The sequence below is a fragment of the Alexandromys fortis genome, unplaced genomic scaffold (genome assembly GCF_014885135.2).
Source record: "Alexandromys fortis isolate MF-2015 unplaced genomic scaffold, M_Fortis_MF-2015_v1.1 scaffold_94, whole genome shotgun sequence".
Classification (NCBI taxonomy): Eukaryota; Metazoa; Chordata; class Mammalia; order Rodentia; family Cricetidae; genus Alexandromys; species Alexandromys fortis.
Window position 1 is genome coordinate 6,488,496 of NW_026067979.1, and position 14,991 is coordinate 6,503,486.

Genomic DNA, 14,991 nt, shown 5'->3' on the forward strand with positions numbered 1-14,991 from the left:
CTTAAAATAGGACCTTCCACTGCAGCTTGATTGACGGAGACATTGGCTATTTTTCTGGAAACCTTATCTTCCTGGAAGTGACTGTTTTATCAAGAGCCAGGCTCTTCTAGAAAAGTGTTTCATTTCACTTTTCTGTGTTTTAAGGCTGAAATAGCTTTAAGCATCAGCATTTTTGTTTAGTGTTACTGTTCCTTAGGCTGCTGTTGGGGAGTGTTTCCAAGCTCACAATAACTGTTTCTAGGACTGCCTTCCTTACATTTGTATTCTGTTTCTGTAGGTATTTGACATGCAGAGTCTTTATTAGTATTGGATTAGTCTGGGGAAAGATGAGAGAGGTTTTGTCCTGATTATAATAATCTCAGAACTGTAAAATCCTTTACAGTTTACTATGCATGTTTCCCCATTCTGGACATTTGCCCTTGGCATACCTCTGTGACCAGAAGATGTGGTTTTTCCAGAGGATAAAACCAAGTGACTACCTAGGTCATTCAGTGTGTCGATGGCAAAGTTGGAACCTAAAGTGTGGTGTCTTTCCTAACTTTCCCAAGTGCTACTCCACTTGGCATTTATTCTTGACATGCATAGTGCCACAATGATGGGCAGCTTTTCCTTATGCCTCCTGGCAGAGGTGACTAGTGGCAGTTTAGTATTTTAGATTGCTTTTGGCTGGGCTAGAGAAATTATGGATTAGCAGTTTAATAAACATTTCACCATATAGACCAAGCTGGCCTTAAACTCAAGATCTGCCTACCAAGTGCTGGGATTATAGGTTTAAAAGGTGTACAGCACTACACCCAACTAAAAATCTTGATGCTTTTGTTGTTTTTGTGTGTTTGTGTGTGTCCCCTGCGTATATGTCTGTGTGCCACATCTGTACCTGGTGCCCAAGGAGGACAGAAGAGGGTGTCAGATCCTCTGGAACTTAAGTTATAGACAGTTGTAATCCCACCATATGGGTGCTGGGAATCAGACCTGGGTCCGTGGTAGAGCAGCCAGTGCTTTTAATCACTGAACCATCACTCCAACCCCACTATATGATTTGAGGCAAAACATTTCAACAGTATTAGCCACAATAGCAAACATTGCTAAGGGGATAGAATGAGATTTTGATACAGTGTTGAGCACTGTGTGCTACCTTGTTCATTAACAGCCATCACCTGTGTAGCCCTGGGGAGTTTGTATCAAAGGACCTTTCTAACAGACCTTCTGTGGTGTCTTGAATGTTTAAGCTGTTGTCCTCTGCATATTGTGGTTATAGTAGTCAGTGGTCTTGGACTGGATTCTTGGTCTTAACTCTTATTTGTTTGTTTGTTTATAGACTACTACATATACCCGCCGGGGCCATGGGGCGTGCACGAGCCCAGGTTGTTCCTTTACTTATGTCACTAGGCACAAGCCACCTAAGTGCCCAACTTGTGGTAACTTCCTGGGAGGGAAGTGGATACCAAAGGTAAGGTTCATTCAGTGTTTTTGTTTGTTTGTTTTTAAGTTAACCCTGACTTGTTTTTAATCTTTGTAAAGTGTGTGTGATGTTCTTGGGTGTGTGTGCCTGTTAGTTTGAGTCAGTTCAAGTGCATGCATGCTGTGTCCCTCATGGAGGTCAGAAAACACTGTGGGTGTTGGTCCTTGCTTTTCACTTTAAGACAGGATCTCTTTTGTTGTTCACTTCTGATATGCCAAGATAAAGTGTTCCTCAAGCTTCTAGGATTTCCACCCTTCATCTATCTATCCACCATTAAGCATTCTTAAAACTATTATCTTTAGCCAGATATAGTGGTGCATACCTGCACTCCCAGCACTAGGGAGATAGGCAGGGTTGGAAATTTAAAACCACTTTGGGCTACTTAGTGAGTTCAAAGCTACCAGAACTGCATAATTGCTGCAAAATTTTTCACAAATGATTACAATGTGGTAATTTATTCACTTCCAATTAAATTAATTTTGAATTTTAACAGTTTACACTAACTACATAGTTCTGTCTGATGATGGCTTGCTTGTGTCTTTTCATTCTTTAGCCCAAGATCCTCTCCCTTTTTTCTCTCTCTCTCTCTCTTTTTTTTTTTTTTTTTTTTTTTTTGGTTTTTTGTTTTTGTTTTTCAAGACAGGGTTTCCCTGTAGCTTTGAAACCTTGGATTCTGTCCTGGAATGCCTCTGTAGACCAGACTGACCTCAGACTCACAGAGATCAGCCTGCATCTGCCTCTTGAGTGCTGGGATTAAAGGTGTGCACCACCTGCCCAGCCTTCCTTCTGGTTTTTCAAGACAGGGTTTCTCTGTGTAGCCCTGGCTGTACTGGAACACGTTCTGTAGACCAGTCAGGCCTCTAACTTACAGAGATCCCTGAGTGCTGGGATTGAAAACTGCAAAAATTACCATTGCCCAGCTCAAGATCTCTCTTAATAGCAGCTATTGAAAATTAAAGTCCTTAAGCTGATATTCAGAGTCCACTCTGAGTATGCTTACTCTCTCCCTGCACCTCACACCCTCCACTACCCTTCTTTGCTTTCTTTCTTCTTTCTCCTTCTCTCTTTCATTTTTTTGAGACAGAGTTTGGCCTTAAACTAGTGAACATCTAAACTTTGACCTCTGCCTCAAGTACTGAGGTTACAAGTGTTCATCATGCTCAGTTTCCATGGTGCTGGGGGTTAAGCTCAGGGCCTTTCATATGCCACATTTTCTGTAGTCAAATTCTGACTTTACAGTGTGTATCCTTCCCACCATCCCTTCTTCCTTTTATCTCTCTGTCTCTTTCTGGTTTTGTATGCTTAAAATGAATGCAAAATGATGAGATTGCTCATTGTAAATGTTAGTCTTGCATGAAGCACCGGGGCTTCCTGAGGGAAGAACAAGTGGCTGTCTCTGTAGGCCCTTAACACATTTATTCAACAGTTATCACCCTTTAAAAAAAAAAAAAAAAGATTATTATTATTTTTTAAATTTTCTCAGCATGAGTGTTTTGCCTGCATGTATGTAAGTATACTACATGTATGCAGTGCTGCAGGAGACCAGAAGAGGGACCTGGAGTTGTGAGCCATTCCAGGGTGCTAGGAATCAAACCCTGGTCCTCTGGAAGCGGGGCCAGTGCTCTTAACTGCCAAGCCATCTCTCTAGCACACTTTTATTTTCTTTAAATTATGTGCATATGTATGTGTTTGTGTGTGGGTATGTGCCCTTAGAGGTCATAGTAGGGTTTCTGATCCTCTGAAGCTGGACTTCCGGGCATCTGCATGATCAATGAGCATCATAGTTCAATACTGTGTGTTTGGGTAACTTACTGTTCAGCTGGCACTGACTGGATAAAACATGTACTTGCCCTGTTCTTTACATGAGATTGTAAATTTTTAGAATCAAAATGAATGGATGAGGCAATCGTGTCTCAGTTTGCAGAGACCAGACACTTAGAAGGACTAGAATAGACAGGAAAGGAGTTTTGTTTTGTTTTGTTGTTTTAAGATTTATTTATTTCATATATATGAGTGTTCTATCTTCATGTACACCTGCATGCCAGAAGAGGGCATCAGATCCCTTCATAGATGGTTGTGAGCCACCATATGGTTGCTGGGAATTGAAGTTAGGACCTCTGGAAGAACAACTGGTGCTTTTAACCACTGAGCCATCTCTCCAACCCCCGGAAGGGTTTTTGTAGAAGCATTAATGCCGTTGTGTAGGTAGAAAAAGAAAGAGGACTTGTGAACCATTTGTCTTATGGCCAGGAAGCAAGAGAGAAAGGACTGCTTTGGCATCCCACAGTCTTTCAACAGCATGTTTCTATGAGCCTAAAACTTCCCTCTAGGCCCCACCTGGTAGGGTTCACCACCTCCTAATAGTGGCCTCCCTTGGACCTTTGGGAGACATCCGAGATGGAAATACTAGCAAAAATGTAGTTCTAGAGTTTACTCCTAGAGTTCAAACTTCTGTTTTCCAAGTTTTTAGCTATGTAACTGTCTTAAGGTTTTTATTACTATGAAGAGATACCAATACTGTGACAACTCTTATAAAGAAAACATTTAATTGAGTGGACTTGCTTATAGTTCAGAGGTTCAGTTCATTCATGGCGGGGAGCTTGGCTGCATGCAGGCATACAACGTGATAGAGCTGAGAGTCCTATATCTAAGAGTTTGAGGCCAAACTGGTATATGGATCTATTTAGCAAGTTTTAGGCTGGCTCAGGGTACATAGTGAGACTTCTAACATAATTAATGTGTGTGGATTAATTTGAGTTTTAGAAATGTGTAAGTCATTCATATATGACTTACCTGAAAGATTCTGGGGCTAAAGGTTTGCTCCAAGAGAGTGGAAACAGTGTGAACCTGAGCACATTAGGATGAACTGAGTCTCATAGAAGGGCTACCAAGGAAACAACTTAAGACTACAAGATAATAGCTTCTTTCTAGATGGAAGAAGTGGACATGGAACAGTCAGCCAATATGTGATGAAAAAGGGACATGTCAAGAAGTTTAGATTAGTTCCCGAGGTGTCAACACTCTAGTGAACAGAAGCCATAAAGTCAATTTTATCCTGACTCTTCACTGACCTGACTCAGTGTCCTTATTTATTACTCATGTGTTCTTAAGCGAATCAAATTAGAGAATATTTTGAATGTCATTATCATATGCAAGCTGCCATCATGTGTATAAGGTCTTCTTGTTCTTTCTAGGAAAAGGCAGGCAAAGTCAAAGTGGAACTGGCTCCCGGTGCCTCCTCCAAAGGCTCAGTGATCAAACGAGGTCAGCAGCCTGTCACCACTGAGCAAAAGCCCTCTCCGGAAAATGCCTCAAAACTGACTCTGGAGAACTCAGAGGCTGTAAGCCAGCTCTTAACTGTAGCTCCTCCAAGAGAAGTAGGCGAGGAGAATGAGTGGGAGGAAGTGATTATCTCCGATGATCATCTTTTCGTCAAGGAAGTTCCCAGGAATCATGATACAGCGGTAACTAAGACATCAGTTGTCAAGAGTGGTATGCAGGCTGATGTCACGCTGGGGACAACTGAGAATGACAGTCTTGGACCAGACATACCACCATCAGCAGAGGGGACCAGCACCTCCACTTTACTTCCAGCTCAGAAAAAGTCTCCAGGGTATGCCAGTGTAATTACATATTATTGGGACTGTGTTTAGAACAGCAGCTAAGCAAGGGCCCCATGTTTGCTCTGAGAATGTCATTACAGCAGTCCCAAGAGAGGCAGCAGAGCCCGAGAGACACGGTGTGATTTACCTTTCCCTCACACTCTGCCATCCATATGTTGCTATTATACTCCTTGCACATCTTTTCTTGTCGGTCTTCCTAAAGCAGTAGTACAGGATGTGGTCAGAGATTAAAAAGCAAAAGCAAAAAAACCCACCATGTTTTTGGGATCCTTTGGTAGGATTCCGTGGCTGGTGGTCAGACTCAGTGAGTCCTAACTATCTCTGGCTTCTGTTTGATCTTTGACATAGTCACCTGATGTCTCTTGATTGGTTCTGAAAAACCTTGAGTTGGATATTAAAAAAAAAAATGAAAAACAGTATCTCATAGACTAGGAAAGATTGCTTTTAAAGCATTCAGACTGGTATTTTCCAAATAGAAAGTCAGTAAGTTTGGGCTTTTTCTCTCCCCTCCTTTCTTAGAGGCTTAAGTGGCTTCTAAATGGAGCACCCCAGAATCTGTCGTGTTCTGTAACTGAAGACTCCTTGCTCATCTCAGTAGTTCTCAACTGGGAAGAGCTTTGCCCACCAGAGATGTTTTGGCAGTGTTGGGAGGTATTTTGATTGTCACAGCTGGGGATAGGCTGAGTAGGCACAGCAGGTTTGCTGCTAGTGCCTAAGTGGGGAAGAACTACTAAACATCTTGACATACACAGGACAGCCTCCTCCCCTGGGGAATCGGCCTCTACAAAGTATTGTAGTTCCACATGTGGTTTCTTTTTTTAAAAAATAATTTATTTATTTTTAGTTTATGTGCATTGCTGTGCATGTATATCAGTATGAGGGTGTCCAGTCTTGGAGCTGCCATATGGGTACTGGGAATTGAACTCGGGAACTCTAGAAAAAAAAGCCAGTTCTCTTAAATGCTGAGCCATTTCTTCAACTCCCCACATATGGTTTCTATTGGGATTTATAAAGGTTTTTTTTTTTTTTGATTGAATGACTAGAAAATTTTTTCATATAGCTCATATCTTAAAAGTATAAGAAATATTTTTTAAAATCTTCTCTCTGTCCCATTATGTAGTCATTATTTTCCAGGGATAGTCAATATTTCCAGTTCTCTACTGTGTAGAGTTAATTTTAAACAAGCATGTTTATGTATGCATGTATTTCCTACTTGCTTTTTTAAAGGATTTATTTTTATTGTGTGTGTGCCGGTATCTGCCTGCATGTGAACCATGTGTCTGCCTGGTGTCTGCAGACACCAGAAGAGGGCATCAGGTCTTTGAAACTGGTGTTACTGATAGTTAGCCACCATGTGGGTGCAGGGATAGAACTTGGGTCCTTTTCAAGAGCAGCAAATGCTAGCTACTGGATCTCTTCAGCTCCTATACTAGCATAGTTGCTGTACTTCTGAATCCATCCCTCTTTTTCCTTAAGCAAGTCTACTTTGGAGATAGATACTAAAGCATGAAGCTGTGGCCTTTGGACTGGTATTTGGGACATGCATGGGACACGCATTTCTTTAGGAGCTGACTGTCGGGCTTTCCATGATTCAGCCCGTGTGCTTAACACTGGCACTGCAGAAATTAAGAACAGGTGATGAGGTGTATTAGCCAAGATGTCTTTGCTGCCTTCATGTGGGAGCTTGATAGACTTCAAGTAGTACTGTCCTAACTAGAGGCCAATTATGTGTTATAACTATAATGCCTGTTGCTATTACATACTGTAGGTACTTCTCTATGCTTTATATTATTTATTTATTTGGTTTTTGAGATAGAGTTTCATGTAGCCTAGGTTAGCCTCGGACTCACTGTGTAGCTGAAGGTGACTTGAATCCCTTATCTTCTTATAGGATTATAGTGATACACCACAATACTCATTTAATTTGTGTCTTTGTGATGACTGATATAGATATTTACTTCTCATTTTGTGTTTAAAAACTGTAGGTTAACAGGAGTAAAATTGCTTGCCTAGAGCCCTACAGATTTATAAAGGCTAAATTTGTTGTTTTTTTTTTTTGTTGTTGTTGTTTTGTTTTTCGAGACAGGGTCTCTTTGTGTTGCTTTGGAGCCTGTTCTGGAACTAGCTCTTATAGACCAGGCTGTCCTCGAACTCGCAGAGATCCACCTGCCTCTGCCTCCCAAGTGCTGGGATTAAAGGTGTGTGCCACCACCGCCCAACCTATAAAGGCTAAATTTGAATTAAATTTGTCTAAAGCCTACTGGCTTAGTCATTAATTTGGATATTCTACTTTGATTTCCTTCCTTTGTTGTAGTGATGTTTCAATTGTATTTTAATAAATAAAGCTTGCCTGAAGTTCAGAGAGAAAAACAGCTGCACTGGTCAGCCTAACCGACCAGGCACTGGTGACACACACCTTTATTTCCAGTAGCCACACTGGTTTGCCATAGAAACTGGGCAGTAGTGGTGCACGCCTTTAATCCCAGCCTTATAGAGAAATATAAAATGGGAGGAGACAGCTCTCACACACAGTCTCATTCTGAGATTCCTGGAGGCAGGATCACTATTTCAGATTGAGGTAGAGGTAAGAGCCAGTAGCTGGCTGCTTTGCTTTTCTGACCTTCAGGTTGAGCCCCAATTTCTGTCTCTGGGCTTTTATTAATCATGCTGTACTTTGTCCAAATTTTCTGACTTTCCTTCATGGTTGTTTTTTTTTTCTCCCCCTCTCCAGAGTTGACCTGTTTACCACTGTACCCAAAGGCAGACCACGGGGCAAACCCTCATTACTGGCTGCAGCAAGACCTATGAGAGCAATACTGCCAGCCCCGGCGGCAAGTGTCGGACGGGGAAGCAGCATGGAACTGCCCAGGGCCAGACAGGCTTTCCCCTTGGGTAAGAGCTAGTTGAGACCTGGTGGGAGGGACTGTCTGATGGTAAGGATCCAGGTGGGGTGGTGGAGAATGGGGAGGGGAGAGCTGGGGAAGCTGAATGCTTTAAGTCACCAGGTTGACTTCTGGTTCTCTCAGATAAGACACCCTCTGTGAGAACTTGTGGCCTGAAGCCAAGCACACTGAAACAGCTGGGCCAACCCATCCAGCAGCCATCCAGCACTGGTGAAGTAAAGGTAAGACCCAATCCCAAGAGGAGCGCTGGAAATCTGCTCACTGTTGTCAAAAGATAGACACCAGTTTCTACGTGATAGGTCTGTGGGATATTAATTTAAAAAATGGAATTTTATTTTCTATTTTAAGCTTTTAAGCCTTTTGTTTAGATATAGATTTAAAATATGCAAAAATAAAAGTAATTTGATGAGTACCCATAAAATCTTTACCCAGAATCACCTGTTAACATGTGACCCGGTGCCAGCAAGCTGGCTTAGCACTTGCTGTTAAACCTGAAGACTTGTTCAGTCTGCAGGACCTACATGGTAGAAGGAGGGCATCAACTCTTGAATTGTCCTCTAGCCTCAACATGCGTGTTCCTGCCACATGTGCATACATGTGCAAAAGTGTCAGAACCCCGCGGGCAGGCCAGTGCAAACACCTGAATACTAACACTCCTTCCTTTTGCTTATCATAAAAAGGTGAGGAATTAGGGGTAGCAGGTGAGGCAGGAATGACGATGTTGTATTCTTGAGACTCTGCTTCGTGCTGGCCTGGGGGCATCACAATCTTTGGGGGACCTGAGAATTTGGGGTGCTGGCCAAGTCCAGGAATAGCTGGCTATTTCACCTCATTCTCATTAGGATGTCTTTTGGAGACCCACGACAGCTCCTTTCAAATCAAATCTGGCCTCAGTATTCCTTGGATCAGGCAATCAGGAAACCGAGAAAGAGTTCTCCCCTCTTTTTCTGTCTGTTCTTCCTCTCTAAAGGTCCTGTTTGTTTGCTGCAACGTGAGAGTCAGATGGAAAAGGCAGCTTCCTCTTGTTCAGCACATACCGGTTCTCCCTTTCTTTCTAGTTACTCAGCTCCTGTTTCCATCTGGCCCTGGTGATGTTTCCTCTGTCATTTTTCCTTGCCTTCTCAGGAAGACAGTCTTGCCAGTTTGGTACAAATTTGTTCTGTTTCACTTTTTACTTTTGACTGCCCTCAGTCAGTAATCAACCACCTGTGTCTCCTGGTAAATCAGATACAAAGGTGTCTCTCTCTCTTCCTGTCTTTCTCTGTCTCTCTGCTTCTCTACCTGTCTCACCCTCTGCCTCCCTCTCCCTCCCTCCTCCCTTTCTCTGCCTCTCCTCTCTTCTACTGTTCTGTCCCCAGAGGCCAGTCCCCCCCCCCCTTTTTCCATTCCCTTTCCCCCAGTAAAAAACCCCTGCACATGAGCTCTGTTGCATGGTGTCTTTCTCTCCCGTGCCACTTTTTTAAATTATAACAGTAACAGTATTCAGTTGTGTGTCTATATGGATAGCTATTACAATTGTATTGCCCCAAAGCAACTGTAAACCTGATGTGAAATGTAGTGGCCCATAGACGTGAACCCGATGTTCAGTCTTTGTACTGGTGACCACCAGCGAGCATTCCTGAGTGTGCATTTGGAGCATGAGTCTGTAGTTTCCTCAGGAATTATTTCAGGTTATTTTAGGGCCCAGAACCTGAGGATTTTGCCTAAGGTATAGAACAACACTGATTTGTTCTAATCCACAGCTATCAAATTGCTCAAGTAGCAGGACACCTCAGGTCAAAGTTGTGGAGGTCAAGCCAGATGTGTTTCCTCCATACAAATACAGCTGCACTGTCACATTGGTAAGTGTGCGCCCTGGTGGTGGGAAGTTGTTTTGATTTTTATGGTTGAAGGTTTGTAGGAGCCAGGAGCAATAGCAGAGAATGAGCTCAGCAAGGTCAGAAATGAGTGACTGGTGCTAAACACCCCATTGCTGGTACAAATGATGGTTGCTGGGTAAATCCGCTGAGTTATATTGGTTTGTTTGTTTCAGGTAGATACAAAGTATGAGCCAGGACATTTTTGTTAAGACTAAGTAGAGATCAGAGTTGGAATGTTAGCATAGAAAGTGGGTCCGGAGCTGGAGAGACGGCTCAGTGCTTAAGAGCACTGGCTGCTCATCCAGAGGACCTTATTCAGTTCCCAACACCTACATGGTGACTCACAGCTGTTAGTAACTCCAGTCCCAGGGTATCTGATAGCTTCTGGCCTCCGCAGGCACCAGTCACATATGCAGTGGTGAACAGACAGACATGCAGGCAAAATACCTGCATACATAAAATTAAAGAAAGAAAGGGGCTAGGCGGTGATAGCACATGGCTTTAATCCCAGCACTTCGGAGGCAGAGGCAGGCAGGTCTCAGTGAGTTCTAGACCAGCCTGGTCTATAAAGTGAGTTCCAGGAGGGGGGGGAGAGAGGGGGGGTGACNAGGGAGAGGGAGGGAGGGAGGGAGGGAGGGAGGGAGGGAGGGAGGGAGAGAGAGAGGGAGGGAGAGAGAGAGGGAGGGAGAGAGAGAGAGAATGAGAATGAGAATCCACAGATAAGTTTAGGCAGTAGTGCACTTTCTTCTCTAAAGCATGAACATCAAACACAAATCATCTTCATGGATTTGAGAAGTGTGCTGATAAAGCAGCTCATGTGGCTCCTGTAGCCTCCCCACAAGGGTTTCCCTACCCTCCATTTCTGTACTGTTTATGGAGCTGGGGATTGAACCCATAACCTCACATGCTCGGCAAGCACTCCAGTACTGTCATTCCCAGCACTTTTTAAGATTTTGAGACAAGTCTCACTACGCTTTTTAGCCTGGCCTTGAGCTCACTCTTTAGCCCTAGCCTAGCCAGCCTTGAAAGTGTGTTCGTGCATTCGCCTGTGGGTGCATGCGTGCATATGTATATGAGTGCTGAAGGTTGATGTTAACACTTCCCTCAATTGCTCTTCATCTTATTCTTGAGGTAAGTTTTCAGTCAGATACCGTGATCACTGGCTAGTGAGCTTGTTCTAGGAAGCCCAGCTCTCACTTCCATTGCTGGAATTATAGGGGACCTGCTGTGCTTACCTGGCATTTATTTGGAAGCTGGGGTTCTGAACTTTGTTCATTTTGCTTGCAGGTGCTTTCACTGCTGAACCATCTGCCCCTCCCTTTTTGTGAGGCAGGGTTTTGTGTATGAGTTTAAACATGGGTCTCCCTTTTGTAGGATTTGGGCCTGGCTACATCAAGAGGACGGGGAAAGTGCAAAAATCCTTCTTGTAGCTATGTCTACACCAACCGGCATAAACCTCGGATTTGTCCTAGCTGTGGTTTTAACCTTGCTAAAGACAGGACTGAGAAAACCACGAAGCCGGTGAGTTCCTTCCCCAAATACTTGCCTTAGACTTGAGTTGTGCTTTGGATTCTAGTACATGATTAGGTGGTTAGAGTCAGGATTTGGGACCAGGTTGTATGTTCTGAACTTGACAAAATGCCTCCTCTGGGCCTTGTCCTCAGTGCCAAAGTTGATCCATATCCTAGTCTATTTTCTGCTTCTCTAACAAAATGTCCTGGATGGATAACTTAACATAGAAGTAGGTTGTGCACTTAACAGTTTTGGAGGCCGAGAAGTCGAGAACATGGTGCTGGTTGGTATCTGCTTAGCATGGGGTGTATCATGTATCAAGTCTCACTGTATCATGACGTGGTCGAAGGCATCTAAGACAGAATGAGGAGCCAGAGAGAGCTTGCTTCATAACTAAGCCACAGTTAATCCATTCATGAATTAGTGCATTTGAAACCACATCCTTTTAAGTTCCATTAGTATGTGACTCAGGATTACTTAATACATGAACTTTGTAGCCTGTTGACTACACATTGACCACTGAGACCCAAGAGTTCAAGCACTTAGGACACATCAAGGCCTTAACCAGACGAGCATGAGAGACTGTCTTAGGACGGTTCTATTGCAGTGACAAAGCTCCTCCACCAGGGCAACTTATAAAAGAAAGCATTTAATTGGTGGCTTGCTTATAGTTTCAGAGAGTTAGTCCATAACTGTCATGGCAGGGAGCATGATGGCATGATGTTGAAAGCTTACATGTTAGGAAAGCAACCACAAGACTTTAGAGAGAGAGCTTACTGGGAATAGTGTATACTTTTGAAACCTCAAAGCCCACCCTCAGTGACATGTCCTCCAACAAGGCCACACCTCCTAGTCCTTCCCAAGTTCCACCAACTGCCAAACAAGCATTCAAATATTACAGAAGCCTAGCTCAGACCTGAAAGTTGATTTATTCCTTCTGAAGTCACTGCCAGCCCCAAGACAAGTGAGGGGGAATGGGAGTGTCCCTTAGAGCAGGTTAAGAATCAAAGATGAAGTATGGCCACTCCAGGTCTAAATTGTATCTCTAAAGAAGAACAGAATTTTGATGGCCAGAGAAGACATGCTCAAAAACAAACATCTTAGGTTTGGGGTTTATTTTATTTTTGTTGCTGTTCTGTTTTTCTTGTCATCAAACCCAGAGCTTCCTAGAGGCCAAGCAAGAGCTGTTGACTAAGCTACAGCCCCAGCCAGTGACCAACATGGAAAGTAAAGAGTTTTCCATTGGCTAGAGAAGGTATTTTAGGGTGGCAGGAGTCAGATAGGAAAGCCATATTGGGACTGTTCCACTTAGAATCTTTCAGCCAAGGAGAGGCCTAGAGGAAGTTATTTGAAAAAGGAGACGGAATTTAGAGAGAATTTAGAGTTTAGAAGTATTGAGTGCACTTGCAGAGGGTCTGAGGGCCTGAGTTCAATTCCCAGCGTCCACATGGCAGCTGTAACTTCAGGTCCAGCTCCAGGTGCTCTTTTCTGGCCTCTGAAGGCGCTTGCTAGTGGTGCACAGATGTGTGTGTGTGTGTGTGTGTGTGTGTGTGTGTGTGTGTGTGTGTATGGCAAAACATCTAAACACATAAAGTAAAAAGAAATAGATTTTTTTTAAAAAAAAATCTGAAATGGTCATGCAGTTGTGGCACACGCCTTTAATCCCAGCACTTGGGAGGCAGAGGCAGGTGGATCTCTCTGAGTTCGAGGCCAGCCTGGTCTACAAGAGCTAGTGCCAAGACAGGCTCCAAAGCTACGGAGAAACCCTGTCTCGAAAAACTAAAAAAAAAGAAAAACTTAAAAATAAAAAAATTAAAAAGATTATAAAGATGGGGAAGCTGCTTCAGGCCTCAAGTTCCCTCTGCATATGGAAGGAGCCTTAATGGTGATGAGCTTTGCTCTCTGGTCTCCACATCTGTTTCCAGCCTGAGGTGTATTCAGGGTCACTGACCTTTTGAGAAAGGGGAGTGGAACTAATTTGGAAATGAGATGCTATTAAGATTGAGAACTGAGAGTCTTGACTGAGTTGGAAGCTTAACTTCTGAGATTTAGTTTCCCATTAGTGAAACAAAAGAGGGAGGTGAACTAAATTAAAAATCAGCATTTTACTCGGAGAATCAGAAGTCCAAGGGAATGTTTCCTTGAGCTTCCAGGAGTCTACTCTAAAGGCTTGCTGTGGGAACGTCGATCTATAGCCTTCCTCTGGTTCTCTTGCTCTACCACAATCCCTCACTGGAAGTGAGCCTTCTATCCTGGATTCTGTGAGCGTGCATTGTGCTCCTCTTCTCATGGAGCTGATTGTGCCCTGTGTTGCCTGCTTCCCTCAGCTCCCTACAGAACATATTTCTTCTTCTAGACAGGCATTGAAGTTTTCTTTACATCCTACTCTAGAGTCTCAATACACATGTGTGTTGAGAAAAATAAAACTGGTCAGCCACTAGAACATTTTTGTATAGCCTTTGGAGCCCCCAGGTAGCAGTACATTCTCTTTGCACTTTGTTTGCAGCTCTTGTAATTAAAACTGTACCCTTTCTTGGCTGCTGTGGCCTTCAGTCCTTTCTCTCCTTGTCTGGTTCCAGAGAGATAGTGAGGCTCAATGTCATCACAGCAAGGAATACATAACCTTCCAGGACGGCCTGTCCTGATCTTACTTCTTTTGCTGTTATTCATTCATTTATCAAGCATATGTTTAATGCCATATGAGCCAGGTGTTCAGAAGTGACTGTCATCCAGCCCCTTTCCTGAAGAGCTTACAGTCTAGTGCAGGAGAAAGTCAACCCTAGGTTTACAGACAGAGAGGCAGAGTGCTCCTAGTAAAGAAAACACACTCTTGTTACTCTGCAGTTAGCTTCTAAAGAAGATTGTGACACAGGTCTCTTGTTTGTTTGAAGAAGAAATAGGCAAGTAGGTGCCTGTCCTCACCAATGAGGGGCCAGTGATTGTATTAGTTACTTCTCATTGCTGTAACCTGACAAGAAACAGCTTAAAGGAAGAAAGAGACCTGGTGTGGTAGGCCATATAGGCAGATGAATCTCTGGAGTGTGAAGCTAGCCAGGACTACAGAGTGAGTTCTGGGCTAGCCAGGGTTACACAGAGAAACCCTGCTCTGTAGGCGAAGGCTGCTTGTTCGTTTCTCGGCCATCCAGCCCTGAAATAATCACACAGAAACTTTTTTCTTTTTTTTTTAATTTTCAAGACAGGGTTTCTCCGTAGCTTTTGGTTCCTGTCATGGAACTAGCTCTTGTAGACCAGGCTGGCCTCGAACTCACAGAGATCCACCTGCCTCTGCCTCTGTGCTGGGATTAAAGGCGTGCGCCACCACCACCCAGCTTCACACAGAAATTTTACAATACTGTTTGGCCAGTAGTTTAAGCGTATTTTTAGCTAGCTCTTACATGTTAAATTAACCCATTTCTATTATTCTGTGTATTGCCCCAAGGCTCGTGGTTTACCAGTACGGTTGGTTCTGGCTGGCAACCAGGCGTCTTTCTGCTTAGGCAGCTTCATGATGTCTCTCTGACTTTGCCTACTTTCTCCCAGCATTCAGTTTAGTTTTCCCACCTAGCTCTATTCTGCCCTGCTGTAGGCCAAAGCAGCTTTATTCATTAACCAATAAAAGCAGCACATGTATA

The 14,991-nt window shown here is 43.5% G+C and overlaps 1 protein-coding gene across 1 annotated transcript in view; it reads left to right on the forward strand.

The window, feature by feature from the left end:
- The window catches only part of Hmgxb3 (HMG-box containing 3), a 47,547-nt gene that overhangs the window by 14,928 nt on the left and 17,628 nt on the right, over positions 1-14,991 (forward strand). Inside the window, exons 6-11 of the mRNA XM_050157851.1 lie at positions 1,319-1,450; positions 4,657-5,075; positions 7,817-7,977; positions 8,112-8,209; positions 9,731-9,829; positions 11,222-11,368. Of these exons, the coding sequence (XP_050013808.1) occupies positions 1,319-1,450; positions 4,657-5,075; positions 7,817-7,977; positions 8,112-8,209; positions 9,731-9,829; positions 11,222-11,368 (1,056 nt within the window). The remainder of the gene's footprint in view (positions 1-1,318; positions 1,451-4,656; positions 5,076-7,816; positions 7,978-8,111; positions 8,210-9,730; positions 9,830-11,221; positions 11,369-14,991) is intronic.